This window comes from Vigna unguiculata, chromosome 5 (genome assembly GCF_004118075.2).
Source record: "Vigna unguiculata cultivar IT97K-499-35 chromosome 5, ASM411807v1, whole genome shotgun sequence".
NCBI lineage: Eukaryota > Viridiplantae > Streptophyta > Magnoliopsida > Fabales > Fabaceae > Vigna > Vigna unguiculata.
This window is the reverse complement of record NC_040283.1, coordinates 8,601,275-8,615,399: the sequence shown is the minus strand read 5'-3', so window position 1 is coordinate 8,615,399 and position 14,125 is coordinate 8,601,275. Positions and strand designations below refer to the sequence as shown.

The window sequence follows — 14,125 nt, the reverse complement described above, 5'->3', positions numbered from 1 at the left end:
GGGTTGGCCCTGGCCCACAGGACTTTTGTAGGGTTTTTGGCCCTGTGGGTTTCTTTGTTGGGGGCTTTTTTTTAATGTGAGCTTTTTTGACCCTAGCCCACATGGGCCAGGGCCAAACCCTGTGGGCTGGGCCAAATTGACACCTCTATTTGTGCGTCTTATTCATATATTTAGTGAACTTTAATTTAAATTTATTTAGTTTATAATAAATTCCAACTAATATTGAACCACTAATTCGAAAATTCAACACGCACCCACAAAATAAATTTAAAAGAATTATTGATGAATTTAAAAAATTAAATACATAACTCGATAAAAATATATTTTTACAATAAAAAAATAGTATTACTCATGGTCAAAATTAGTAGATATAATAATAAATATCTATCAGTAATTTTTTTTTATGGAATATCAATGGTTTAAAATTCAGTGAGACATGTTCAGGTCCAGTTATATGGACTCCCATGCTAGCCCAAAAAATTGTTTCGTGCTGCCATCGGTTAGGCTGACTTTTTAACGGGTCTTAATGCTACCTAAATAAATATTTGTATCTCTTCCAAGAGAAGAAAATATCAATGTGAAAATAAATATTAATTTTTAATTTAAATTTCATATTATTTTTCAAATATAAAAGTCCTAGAGATGAAATTTTATAAATAATTAAATATGAGTTTATTTTATATAGACACGTAAAGAGTTATACACCCATTTATGAAAAATAAAAATACTCTGCATTGTATACACCCATTTATAAAAAAAAAAAAAAATCAAATTGGATGCATAGTAAAAACAATGTATTGGACATGGTAAGAATAAATTTGGTTAGAGGTTATCCAACTCTACTTAGAGGAAGTTCTACTTAGAAGAAATTGTATAAGAAGTCGTGATGTAAAATTTATAAAAAACCAAATAAGATAACGAAGAAGTCTATTCCAAAAGAAAATATGACTTGATTGACAAGGAAGAAAGGGATAATGATATTTTGACTATTAAATTTTGACGACTTTTTTTTACAACTTGATGTGTCATTTTTTAAGTGATTTTAAAATATAGAAAAATGAAAAAATGAAAAAAATGGATAATCACTTAAGAAATGCCATATCCATGTTGTAAAATAAAGTTGTCAAAATTTAATTGCTAAAAGGTCATTTTTTTGGAGAAAAAATAATTGTCATTTTCACATATCCAGCAGAGAGCAAATTTTTGATTTTCACATATCTACCATTGTAATTAGGATTATAATTTTGTTCACCATCGGATCAAATTAATTTATGGACAACAAAATTTAGAAGGGTTCTTCCTCTTCTATGGTTGAATTATTAATTTAAAGTTTTAAGATGAGAGAAATTATTTTTGTTACCAAGGTTTTAGTTGTATTCAAAGAAATTGGTTACTAAATATTAGTTACCAAGATTTTTACTATAAAAGAAATTAGTTTTTAAATTAATCTCTAATTAATTAAAAATCAATTTAGCGACCAATTATAATTTTTTATTCATAATAATAATTATTTTAGTAATCAATAATTTTTTATTCATTAAATAAATTGATTTTTAAACTGATTATTATGATGATTAACAATTTTTGATCACTAAAATTAGATGTTAAAAACATTTGTTTCTTCTCCAAAAACATTTACAAGATCATTGAGGGAAAATTTTATTACTTTACTATTTATTGCTGTGTATATTATTAAATTATGATTTATTTATTTATTTAAAACATTGTGGATGAATATTGTTCCAAAGGTAAGAAAGATTTTTACAAGTAGGTTTTTGTTTTTTCAATTCTTATTGCTGATTAAAAAGAACAACATCCATCACACCCAAGAAAAGGACAGACTACAAAGTCTCATGAAACACAAAGTAATACAAGACCAGGCTCGACAATCACACACACACACATGTTCTCTTATTTTCATAATAAGGGTTACAGTGATGCCTCCTGGCTATAGATCCCATGGCAGAAATAAGAGAAGCGAAGAAATCCTTTCAGAACCTGATGCTGCACCATTACAAAAACAAAGGCATAAAGTTAAAAAATTGTGAGCATGTATAATTTATACGATAAGAAGAAGAAGAAGAGGAGAAGAAGATACTTTTGGCAGTTGGTGGAGCGGCTGATCTTGTAAGAAACGGTGACGCCGCAGAAAGTAGGGAGCGCCTGAGCGTAATCGTCATTGATGCCGAAGTTATTAGCAGCTTCCTTAAGACAGTTGCAGACGGTTTGTTTTTCAGAGGTTGTTCCAGCTGCTCCCAGAATGCTCCTAACTCCTCCACAGCACGAATCTGGAACCTCTCCACCATTCCTCAGGTATGATAGACACGGTGCCATGTATGTTGTCACTTCGCTGCATGAAATGCCATGCACCATCATCGGTGCACCCACCATACCCATGCACATCACAATCATGCATGCTACCTTCAAGCTCGCCATTGTATTCCAACACAATAGGGAAAGATGACACTGCAATGTGTGTATGTGTTGTGCTGTTTTGTTGTATTGAGGTCGTGTTTTTATACACGCGTTGTGACTCAATTACAAGTTTCAATTTAAATTTGAGTCCAAGATATATAAATATAACTGTATTTTTAACTAATACTTAATTATTTGTAGAGATCTTTTCATGAATTTATAGAAATTGATGGGGATTTATAGTGGTGGGTGTGGTTAAAGAGTTTGGTATTACTTAACATGCAACCACTTCTTCTGTCACTTCCTTCTGCCTTGTTGTTATAGAGTTGGCCACTTTATTGCACGGCTGCTTTCTTCATGAAAATGATTTTAAACTTTGGAGTTTTGTGTTTGCCCATCCTTCCGTCCCACCATTTCTTCCATACATAAGGCGTTGGTGTGGAGGCCTTGGTTAACTTTCTCGACATCTTTTTGGAAGGAGTTTAATTGTTAAATGAATTTAGAATTCCATTTATTTTTCTTAAAAATGCTTGAAATTTTATACAAAACTTTTATAACAAAATAAAAAAAATTCAAATAATACCTAAAGTGAAATATATGTTCATAATTTCAATTTGAGATACAACATTATTTACCGATGAATTCTATTATTTTACTTATGTTCATAGAGAAATAATGTAATAATCTAGAATAATACTTCTCTTATTTTGCAAAGGCACATGAATCATAATTTCTTGAGGATCTTGAATTTAATCTTGATTTTATTCTTCATGAATGATCAAATTATCTTATGTGAGAATATTTTGTGTAGGTTATGAATTGTTTTATAAAAACAATTGTATGAATTAGTTTTGAACATGTTACCAATTCTTTCTCTAAGACAAAGTCTTTAACTTTCCCCAAAATCAATATTCTTAAAGAATGTGACAGTTCCCATATAAAAAATTGTCTTTAATTTGGGATCATAAAATTTAAAGCCTTTGTTATTTCCAAATAATGAATAAAGTATATGCTTAGTTTTATGGAGTTGAGTTACTTTTCATTTGGCTTATAAGGCCTTATTTGAGCTAGACATTCTCATACGCACAAATTAATTTATACTAGGCTTTTGCCGAATAGTACATAAAATGAATTCCCAAGAAACGAAGTAAAACATGGACTACGACCCTAACAGAGAACTCTTATGGACCAACTCTTAGGCCCAACAGATAGGGTTAGACCCTTTAAATTTTAGGGCAGAAAAAGAGGGTTTTACATAATAGTTGATTTTATTTTCAACTTCAACCTTAGATGATTTGAAAACATCCAAATATTAGACTTTAGGTATTATTTAAATCTATTTAGGTATTATTTAAATCTTTTTTATTTTCTTATAAAAGTTTTCTATAAAATTTCAAACATTTTAAGAAAAGTAAATGGAATTCTAAATTCATTTAAAAAGTAAAATCCTTCAAAATTTCCAGCCAAACAGTTCATTAATTTCTAAAGTTATCCATAAAGTTAAGCATGGCCTCCACCAACTCCTTATATGGAACAAATGTTGGCAAGCAGGGATTGGCAAACACAAAACTCCAAAGTTTAAAATCATTTTCATGAACAAAGCAGCCGTGCAATAAAGTGGCCAACTATGTAACAACAAGGCAGAAGGAAGTGACAGAAGAAGTGGTTGCATGTTAAGTAATACCAAACTCTTTAACCACACCCACCACTATAAATCCCCATCAATTTCTATAAATTCATGAAAAGATCTCTACAAATAATTAAGTATTAGTTAAAAATACAGTTATATTTATATATCTTGGACTCAAATTTAAATTGAAACTTGTAATTGAGTCACAACGCGTGTATAAAAACACGACCTCAATACAACAAAACAGCACAACACATACACACATTGCAGTGTCATCTTTCCCTATTGTGTTGGAATACAATGGCGAGCTTGAAGGTAGCATGCATGATTGTGATGTGCATGGGTATGGTGGGTGCACCGATGATGGTGCATGGCATTTCATGCAGCGAAGTGACAACATACATGGCACCGTGTCTATCATACCTGAGGAATGGTGGAGAGGTTCCAGATTCGTGCTGTGGAGGAGTTAGGAGCATTCTGGGAGCAGCTGGAACAACCTCTGAAAAACAAACCGTCTGCAACTGTCTTAAGGAAGCTGCTAATAACTTCGGCATCAATGACGATTACGCTCAGGCGCTCCCTACTTTCTGCGGCGTCACCGTTTCTTACAAGATCAGCCGCTCCACCAACTGCCAAAAGTATCTTCTTCTCCTCTTCTTCTTCTTCTTATCGTATAAATTATACATGCTCACAATTTTTTAACTTTATGCCTTTGTTTTTGTAATGGTGCAGCATCAGGTTCTGAAAGGATTTCTTCGCTTCTCTTATTTCTGCCATGGGATCTATAGCCAGGAGGCATCACTGTAACCCTTATTATGAAAATAAGAGAACATGTGTGTGTGTGTGATTGTCGAGCCTGGTCTTGTATTACTTTGTGTTTCATGAGACTCTCTAGTCATTTATTTTCCTGGGTGTGATGGATGGTTATGTTTTATCACCAATAAAAATTTTAAAATCTAAAATGTTTTGGTTATGAAGTTTTATATATCTAACAATTAAACAGCTTTTTCTTAAAATAGAGATGTTCATATGAACAGTTTTTTCCCTTCTTCAAACTTTCGATTAATGAAGAATCACTCCTTTTTTAATATCAATTACTAAGAATTTGGTCATCTATAATTATGATGGCCAATTAGTTGCAGAAATAAAAATGTACAGTAACTAATTTTTCAATTAGCTATTGAATCAAATTTTTTAAATTAAAAAAAAAATCAATTATTAAGTCGGTTGCATATAGAGACTATAGTTTTCCGGTAACTAATGAATCATACAATTTTTAAACTAAAAAAAAGTTGATACTTCGATTGCAGATAGTAACTAATTTTTCTGTTACTAATTGACAAGAAATTTGTTAAACTTAAAAAAATTATTTGATTGGTAATTCGGTTGCAAATATAATTTGAATAAGATATGAATAGTGTTTAGTAGCTGATGGAAAAAAAATTAAATTAAATTAAATTAATTTTCAATAGCTAAATTAAGAGAAAAAGGTAAAAATATTTAGTTACAAATAATTTTCAATAAAGAGAGGTGAACGATGACAAATAAGCTAATTAGCCATACTTATTACTGAATAATTAGTAATTAGATATTCATAGAATAGAGAACGGAAAGAAATTTTTAATTGAAAAGCAAATTACTAAAATTGGCCCCTTCCATCCAAAATAATTAAAATCAGATACACAACAACAGATATAAATGATGAAAATAGCAAAAAAGAAACTGATGCAACTAATGCAGCCATGCAAATGGGTGAATTAAAATATGACTGAATTTTTCCAAATCAATTACAGTAGTGAAATAATGTATTAAAGTTATTATTTAACCAATCTTGACTCTATAACAAGATTCAACAGTTCTTCAAAGAAATTTAAGCTTATGAAAAATATACTTAAAAACACCAAAATAAGCTAGAGAACATTTGGAATCTATTCATAAAATGTTCAAAGATAGATGAATAAAATTGTTGTACTAATGGCACTTCCTAAAAAAATAAAGATCAGGGATATTTAAAAATTGGTGCAATCATATTAAAATACGATTGATCTAAGTATTGTTACGGGTAACAACAATTGTCCTGTGAAGGAGGCTGGATGAGCTGAGTCACAATCGAATCATGGTGTTTGAACTCATACGTTTTTAAGTAGAAAAAGTTACGTCCTGACTAACAATTATATTTTTGACCAAATGATAAGCACTCGATCCAACAATTGATATCAGAACTAAATTCATCAAACGATTCTTATTACAATGTTTCCGGCTAAAAAGACTTGTTTGACACCGATAATGGATGTTTTAGGACCATAAATTGGCACGCATGTTAAACAACCAAATATTTAGACAAGTGCCAAGTGAGGAAGAACCCAACTAAGATGCACATGGCTTCTTTAATGTTGAAGCGTGCATAGTCTCCTCTAATCATGTGGAAATTTATGATTTTTTTTTTCAATAAATAAAAGATATAACTTAGTTGGCATTGTTTTTAAAACCAAAACAACTTAACAGTCTCATTTTATTCTCATTTACTTTTTCAGCAATTTGTTTAATTGTTTTAGCCAAACACCTTGGTTTTCTCTGCACATTATACGTTTTTTTTATATGCAAAAACAAGATTTTTTTTTTCTGCAGTAGCAGACTTTGCTTTTTTAATTACGTGATGGCACAGAGTATAACATATATAACATATAACATAGCACGGGTTTTGTTTTAGATTAGATTTCAGTCCGGTAGCTTAATTTTGACCTTGTTGTAGCATGGTTTGGCCGAAATATAAGTTAAGATTCGATTTTCCGAGAATCAAATTCTGAATTATTATTTTTTTTTTTGCATTTTAAATTTGAAAAAAAAATCAGGAGGGGAAAAAAAGGTTTCATGCTTTCAAAATGAAGAAATATTTATTTTTATGGTTGGATTTTGCTAAATTATACTTTTAAAATTATTTTTTATTTTTCAATTATTAAACAATAGGAGATAAAAAGAAGAATTTAAGAAATGGAAAATGTGTAAGTATACGAAAGAAATAAAATTCAAATATGAAAGAAATAAGAAATAAATGTATAAGTATATTTAATAAATTTTGAATATGAAAGAAATTAAAAAGTTAAAACATAGGAATTACTTAACCATATACTTATAGATTTTTTATTTTCAATTTGTGAAAAAATTTAAAACAATTAAAAATTAAGGAATGTTAGCAAAAATGGTGGTTAGTTGTGTAGGAAATTAATTGTTAAGAATAAAGTAGTGTTTTTTTATTATAAAAGAGTGGTATTAAAATTTTGAATATTAAAGTATTTGTACAAATCTAATTAAATTGAAAAGGTAGAATTGAATAGAAGTTTTATTGAATGGACGAAAAAGAATACAAAAGTTTAATAGTTAACGATGACATATGAACCATCTAATTCCAGAGTTGTGAGGACAATCATTTATTGTGCGTCCTGGTATTTAAAGGTACTAACATTTTTGTAGATGCCTTCCTACTCTTATGTCCATCTTTAATTCTAGATTATCTGGATCGATCTTTTGTGTTCCTTCTGATGGCTAGATTTTGTTAAAATTGGGAGTTTTCGTAGATATGGTGGTCAATATTGTTCATGTCTTAGCTCCATCAAACATATAGTTATAGACTTTCATAGTTGTGTCTTAATTTTCACCCTTTATTAAGGTTATTGATGCTATTTTTAGCTAAGTTTTACAACATTTAACTTGCATTTTATGGTTTTTGAACTTATTCTATTGTGTTAAGTGGAAAAAATACGTCAAAAAACATTGGTTAAGATATTTTTATGTGATCCAAAACACCAAGAATAAGGGTGCAAAATTCATTATCATATCTTAATTTTCACTCTTCATTTGACGATTTTTTTTATATAAATAAACATAAAATACTTATAACATTCCATTAAAACAATATTACATTGATGTAATTACACAACATCCCAAAGCCTGACATATAGTCTCGCTTCTCAACTCTAATGAAATTAATATAAAAAAACATGCTCTCCATTGGGACTAACAGTGAATGCAAATGAATCATGTTGAACATCTTCATCATTCATTAAGAAAATGACAGAAGATCCTTCTTCAACAAATTGGAGAGGGATATGGTACAACAAAATGATCTAACTCTAGATCTCATGGTCCCAACAAAGGACTTCTAATAATCCTCTACATATGGCTCATAGTAACCTCATTTTGAAAATTACAAAAGACATTAAAGGAATTGAAAACATTCATCTCCTCAACAAAAATCATCTCTACTTCTTGTATTAACCAACTCCACAACTTCTAAATATATTACCACTATCCTTATTTATAAATGAAAAATGAAACAAAAAAAAAAGCATTTAAAATATAATTTTTTTCATAAAATTTTTAAAATGAAAAAAAAAAAACTTAAAACTTCTTCACAACTAACATTAAGTAATTCCTTTACTCTTTTTATCATCATATCTATTAATAACTAACATTTTCGATATTTTTAAATAATTAATTCCAAAGTATATACGTTGATCTTATAAATATACATTCATCCATTCCAAAATACACATTTCATCTTATTATTAATTTTTAATAATTAAATATTAATAAATATTCTTAATATAAAAATATAACTAAAAGAAAATTTAAAAAATTAAATTTTACAAAATCCAGCCATAAATATAAAAATCATTTCATCTCACATACATATAACTTTTTTTTATCTTCCGAGATTTTACAAAACACTACAAATATTAATACATTATTGTTCCCCATCTTAAAATATTATATTACTTTATTTAAAATATATTATTTTTAATTAAAATTAAAACCAAAACAAAAATTTAAAAATCGTCCATCTCAGGAAACCGAATTCGACTGATTTTCAATAAAAGGGATGACAAATTGAAAGTCAGAAATGCTACTCTCCGGAAATCGAATTCTTGAAAAAAAAAAAAACGTGTTATCAAGGTAATTTATAAAGCTCTGTTTATTTTTATTTGGAAATAGTGCTCTGGCAGCAAAAAAACAAAAAATTATTAAACATGAAAAACAAATTGTACAATAACTAGTTTGGGCTTCTGAATCATGTGTAGCTTGTTTTTTCAATGTTTTCGTTGATAGTTTGTCCTGTTATATAAGACTGATCATTACTTTATACACAGTGACTCTTGTTTTTATACACATAAGTACCATAGCATTAATACACGTTATAATATTATTAAACTGAATTTTAAAAATAAGTTTTTTTTTAGGTGTGAAGCTATATTTTTGTTTATTTAATGAACCTTTAGCCCTAAAAATAGACATGACTTAACACGGTACGCAACAATAATGGATGGAATTACTATATCAAATACGTGTTATTACATGCAACAATCGACTAAGTTACATTAAATAATCGCACCCAACACCAAAGACTATGATAACAGAAGCTGAGAAACTAAGAGGCTCGCATAAGTGGAGCCCTACAGTCACACTCGCTTTCTCTTATTCTGATAATGCTGCCTCAGTATGAAATCACCAAAGCTACTTGCTCGTTCAGAACCTGATGCTGCACCAATATTACAAAAACAAACACATGGTTATTAAATATACGTTTAAGCGTGTTGGTTTTTAAGTCAAGATTTTGAGAAACTGTTAGTGATGCATAGATAGATTGAACGTACTCTGCACAGTTGGTGGAGCGGCTGATATTGTAAGGGACATTGACCTTGCAGACGCCAGGGAGTGCCTGAGCATACTGTTCGTTGATGTTATACTTACCAGCAGCATCTTTGAGACAGTTGCACACGGTTTGTTTGTCGGCGGCGGTGCCGGCGGCGCCCAGAATGTTCTTCACTCCGGTACAGCACTCCGGTGCGGCCGCTCCACCATTCATCAAGTAACCAAGGCACGGTGCCAGACTCGTTGTCACTTGGCCGCATGTAACGGCCTGCGCCACCATAGGTGCACTCACCACAGCCATGCACATTACGACCATGCATGCAACCTTCACGCTGGCCATGGTCGCAGAACAGAAACAGAAACAGAAACAACGTTTTCTCTAGAAAGGGAGAGAAGTGAAAAGTGTTGTGGGTGGTGAAGAGAAGTGGTGTGGTGTGGTGTTTATATAGTTGAGTGAGGGAGAATATGAAGAGGAAGATGGTGCATTATGAGAATTGCAATGAGATGATTTTGGTTGGTGGGCTCATTTCAATGACCATGTGCTTCTGTGATTCATGTGATATTGTTGTTGAATACGTGGCATGATGTTTGAACGATAAATTCAATTATTCGCATGACTAATTAATGTGAAGAGGTGAAGTGTTGGTACACGTGTCAAGAATCAGTGGTCCAAAGTAAAAGGAGGTTAGTAAAAGTAGGTTGCAATAACTGTTCTTTTCACAATCCCATGGTGTGTCAGCGGAGGCACGCAAATGGATCAAACCTACCCAACTATTTACTGCGTATGTTTGGTCAGATGAAGAAAAAAGAGAAATATTATTATTTTATGATTCATTATGTATATAAAATATATATAATATAATGTTAGAAACATAATTGATACTTAATAGATTATGCACACTTTATATATGTATTTCTATATTTCGAAGTGTGAAAAGTTCTTTTTTATACACTTACTTATTGAAACTATTTTTCATCTTTCTGTTTCTCTTTTCAAAATCGGTTTCTCTGTTATCAATTTTTGTGGTTAGATTAAATTTTGTTTTTTACTAAATAACAGTTAAACTAAAGAATTTAAATAGTTAATTGTGTATCGATTTTTTCAACTTTTCTTATTATAAATTTCTTGAACATTTTTAGAAAAAAAACTTATAGAATATCTATTAGTAAAAAAATTATTAATCATTTTATAATATATTAGATTCTATTTCATGTAAATATTAGATTGAATGAGATTTGTTTTCTGGATGTTTTGGGTAATTATATACAGGTTTGGTATGTGGTAGGAATCATAAACAAATTTTTCATCAAAAAATAAAAAAATCACTTTTTATACCGGTTGAGGTCATACTTGGTGTAAAATGTGTAATTTTTTATACTGGTTGGAACTATAATCGGTATAGTAAGTCGTTTCTTCTTACATAACTTTTCTTTTCTAAGAGGACTTTCTATACCGGTTTTAGAAATGGTATAAAAAATAAATTTTTTTATACCTGTTATATAACCGATATAGAAAGATCAAACTTTCTATACTGCCTGCATTTATACCGATACTGAAATCGGTATAAAAAACCTTTTTTAACCGGTATAAAAAGCTTATTTTACACTAGTGAATACAAAGGTATTAAATAATGAAATATAAATTTCTTTTATAATTAATATAGTATTTATACATAGTATACTTATAAATACCTTATACAATCTTATGATTAAAAATTAAAAAGAAATTTGTTATTGTATTTTAAGAAATATAAATATATTATAATAAAATAAATCATTTTAAGTGACATGATCCTATATGTTTTTCTAATTAACTTTAAATATATAGTATTATTATTTAGTTTGATTTTTAATTTGAATTTCAATTTAAAATTAAAAGTGCAGAAAAACCGTAAATAAAATAAAAGACTTTTTATCATTTTAAATAAAGTTTATTGTATTTTTTTTATTTGTTTAGTTGGATTTTGAGTACGATAACATCAACCAAAATGAGCATAGTGGAGATATTCTCCTTTCTTAATTCATTGATTTTTTTTTACTTACTCGTATTTCGGCAGTCTTTTGTACTCTAAATAATCTAGATTAAAAAAATAATTTAAACTAATGATTTAAAAATTAAAATAAAATGTATTTTTCATTTTAAGTAAATAAGTTGAGAAAAAAAAACTCTTACGTATTTTATTTAATATTTTTTTTATTTGTGAAAAAATTAATTAAAAATTACAAATGAAAATTGTTTAAAAAGTATGTTTTTCATCAAAAAGACGAAACTTTCAAATAAAATATGAAACCAAATTGTTAAAAGTAATTTACTATTTATAATACGATAGAAAGTAATTTTACCTTTCTCTTAATAATTTTTCATAAAATTTGATGGAGACGGTTACCAAACCCCTTACATTTAGTACCTATTTTAAACAAGTGTAAATTGATCACTTACAAGGAGTACACTTGAAACGGGTTACAGTAAAAAAGACTTCATTTTCAATAAATGAATTCATTATAATTTATTGGGAAAAACCCAACTCTTTTTTATACATAATTTTGTGAACATGATTTAATATTTTCATAGAACTTGTTCCAGTAAGGGGAAAATGGCCGGATGATCCCGGCCAAGGTAAGAGAACCCTCATCCTCTGGTCCAATCGCGGGGGCTTCGATCCAGCGCGACGCTGAAAGTCCAATAAGTGTGATGGTCGGGTACATTTCGGTCCTCTTGGCCAGTATATCCCGGCCCAAGGGAATGGCAGATTGAACATGTAATTATGGCGCAGAGGTACAGAGGAGCAGCGCGCAATCTCAGCCAAAAAGGAAGGAGTTGATATTTGACGAAGTACATACGGGCAAACTCCAAAAAGGAAGGAGTTGATATTTGAGAAGTACAGACGGCCAAACCCCAAAAAGGAAGGAGTTGATCTTTGACAAAAGTACAGACGGACAAATATCAGAATGGCAAGAGCTGATCTTTAACAAAGACACAGACGAACAATCTCAGCCAATAAGGAAAGAACTGATGCGTGCAACCTCAGTCGAAAAGGGAAAGAATCGATCCTCGAATACAAACGACCCACAAATAATAATAATAGGTCCATTAAGAAATTAGTATAAATTAAGGTCTAATGAACAGGTAAAGGTATGCTTTTCTCATTAACCAATTACACCTCATATCGATCATTTTCTGACTTGAGCGACGGAGTGCCTGTAGGTATCTCCAACCCCAGAGTGTAGACGGCAGGGAGATCCAGGAGGAGCCCAAGGAGGATCAGGAGGAGATTCGACACAGAGGGTTCTTGAGATTGTCTAGTTCCGCACCGAAATAGTATCGATTAGGTACATAACTAAATTTCCTATATTAATGAAAAAAATAAGCACTTTACAAAAATTAAAAGAGAAATCTTATAATTAGAGATAATAATAGTTCAAGTTGGATATGGATAATGTTTATCCACAACCTCTTCTATCTAATAAAATTAACTCTTTTATTCGCCGATTACTTCGAATATCTTTATAAAAAATATCCATGAATTTATACTTGTGGATACTCATAGGTATAAGATATTTTAATATTTTATTTTTTAAAATTTAAATAAAAATATTTAAAATGAATATTTAAAAAATAAAATTAAATAAAAATTGATTTAAAATGTAATTCAAATCAAATTACTCACTAAAATATTAATGTAATGCAAATTGAATGAGTTCCACTAATATATAAATTTTAAAAAATTAAAATTTATAAAAACAATTTATAGGTGTAAAATAAATATAAATATATGAAGTCAAACTTTAAATAATTATTCAATAATTAATATTTCTTTCACTAGTAACTTTATTTTAATAAATTGATTTTTAACAAAAATACTAAAATAAAACTCACTCAAAATAATTATCGAAGAAATAATATAAAAAAGAGATAATTATAAGCGGATAGCAAGATATGTGGGTTGGATACCACCAATCCCATCAACGAACGAGTAATTAAATATCGTACATATCACTTGTGGGTATCCATTATAGATCTCCATTTAGTATTTGTCATGGATTTTACCCATGAGTTACGAATCTTTTTGTATTGTTTACCTTCAAAGTGACTACCAAAATATAAAATATGTGTTATAAATGAACGAGAAATTTGGGGGTAAACCATAATCACGTTCAAACACATTTTGAAGATTTCCATCTACTTGAGCTAAACAACAAAGGTAACACTAGTGCAAAATTAGTTTTTTATACCTATATATTATACCTATTCAAATTCATTAGGTATAAAAAAGAGAGACCATAATAATTTTATGAATAATATGAGTTCTTTTAATCCTGTTGGGCCTAAAATAGGTATAAAAAGTGATTAAGTGACACTTTTAAATAGGGGTGGCAATCAGGTCTGGCCCGTCGGGCCGGCCCGCAAAAAAAATGCGGGGCACGCTAGGA

General features: G+C 29.7%; 3 protein-coding genes across 3 annotated transcripts; 1 reads left to right on the top strand and 2 right to left on the bottom strand.

Annotated features, from left to right (window-relative positions):
* Nucleotides 1-1,749: 1,749 nt before the first annotated feature.
* On the bottom strand, nucleotides 1,750-2,561 carry LOC114186087 (non-specific lipid-transfer protein 1-like). The gene is made up of 2 exons (XM_028074105.1): nucleotides 2,099-2,561; nucleotides 1,750-2,004 (listed from the first exon to the last, which is right to left on the bottom strand). The coding sequence occupies exons 1-2, from the start codon at nucleotides 2,434-2,436 to the stop codon at nucleotides 1,992-1,994; spliced, it is 351 nt and encodes a 116-aa protein (XP_027929906.1). The 5' UTR covers nucleotides 2,437-2,561; the 3' UTR covers nucleotides 1,750-1,991.
* Nucleotides 2,562-4,219: 1,658 nt separating this feature from the next.
* LOC114186062 (non-specific lipid-transfer protein 1-like) lies at nucleotides 4,220-4,947 on the top strand. The gene is made up of 2 exons (XM_028074065.1): nucleotides 4,220-4,683; nucleotides 4,778-4,947. The coding sequence occupies exons 1-2, from the start codon at nucleotides 4,346-4,348 to the stop codon at nucleotides 4,788-4,790; spliced, it is 351 nt and encodes a 116-aa protein (XP_027929866.1). The 5' UTR covers nucleotides 4,220-4,345; the 3' UTR covers nucleotides 4,791-4,947.
* Nucleotides 4,948-9,340: 4,393 nt separating this feature from the next.
* LOC114184178 (non-specific lipid-transfer protein 1-like) lies at nucleotides 9,341-10,115 on the bottom strand. The gene is made up of 2 exons (XM_028071447.1): nucleotides 9,697-10,115; nucleotides 9,341-9,581 (listed from the first exon to the last, which is right to left on the bottom strand). The coding sequence occupies exons 1-2, from the start codon at nucleotides 10,032-10,034 to the stop codon at nucleotides 9,569-9,571; spliced, it is 351 nt and encodes a 116-aa protein (XP_027927248.1). The 5' UTR covers nucleotides 10,035-10,115; the 3' UTR covers nucleotides 9,341-9,568.
* Between the last annotated feature and the right edge of the window lie 4,010 nt (nucleotides 10,116-14,125).

Coding starts and splice junctions, on each gene's coding strand:
- LOC114186087 (XM_028074105.1), bottom strand. CDS start 2,436: ATGGCGAGCTTGAAGGTAGCATGCATGATTGTGATGTGCATGGGTATG.
- LOC114184178 (XM_028071447.1), bottom strand. CDS start 10,034: ATGGCCAGCGTGAAGGTTGCATGCATGGTCGTAATGTGCATGGCTGTG.
- LOC114186062 (XM_028074065.1), top strand. CDS start 4,346: ATGGCGAGCTTGAAGGTAGCATGCATGATTGTGATGTGCATGGGTATG.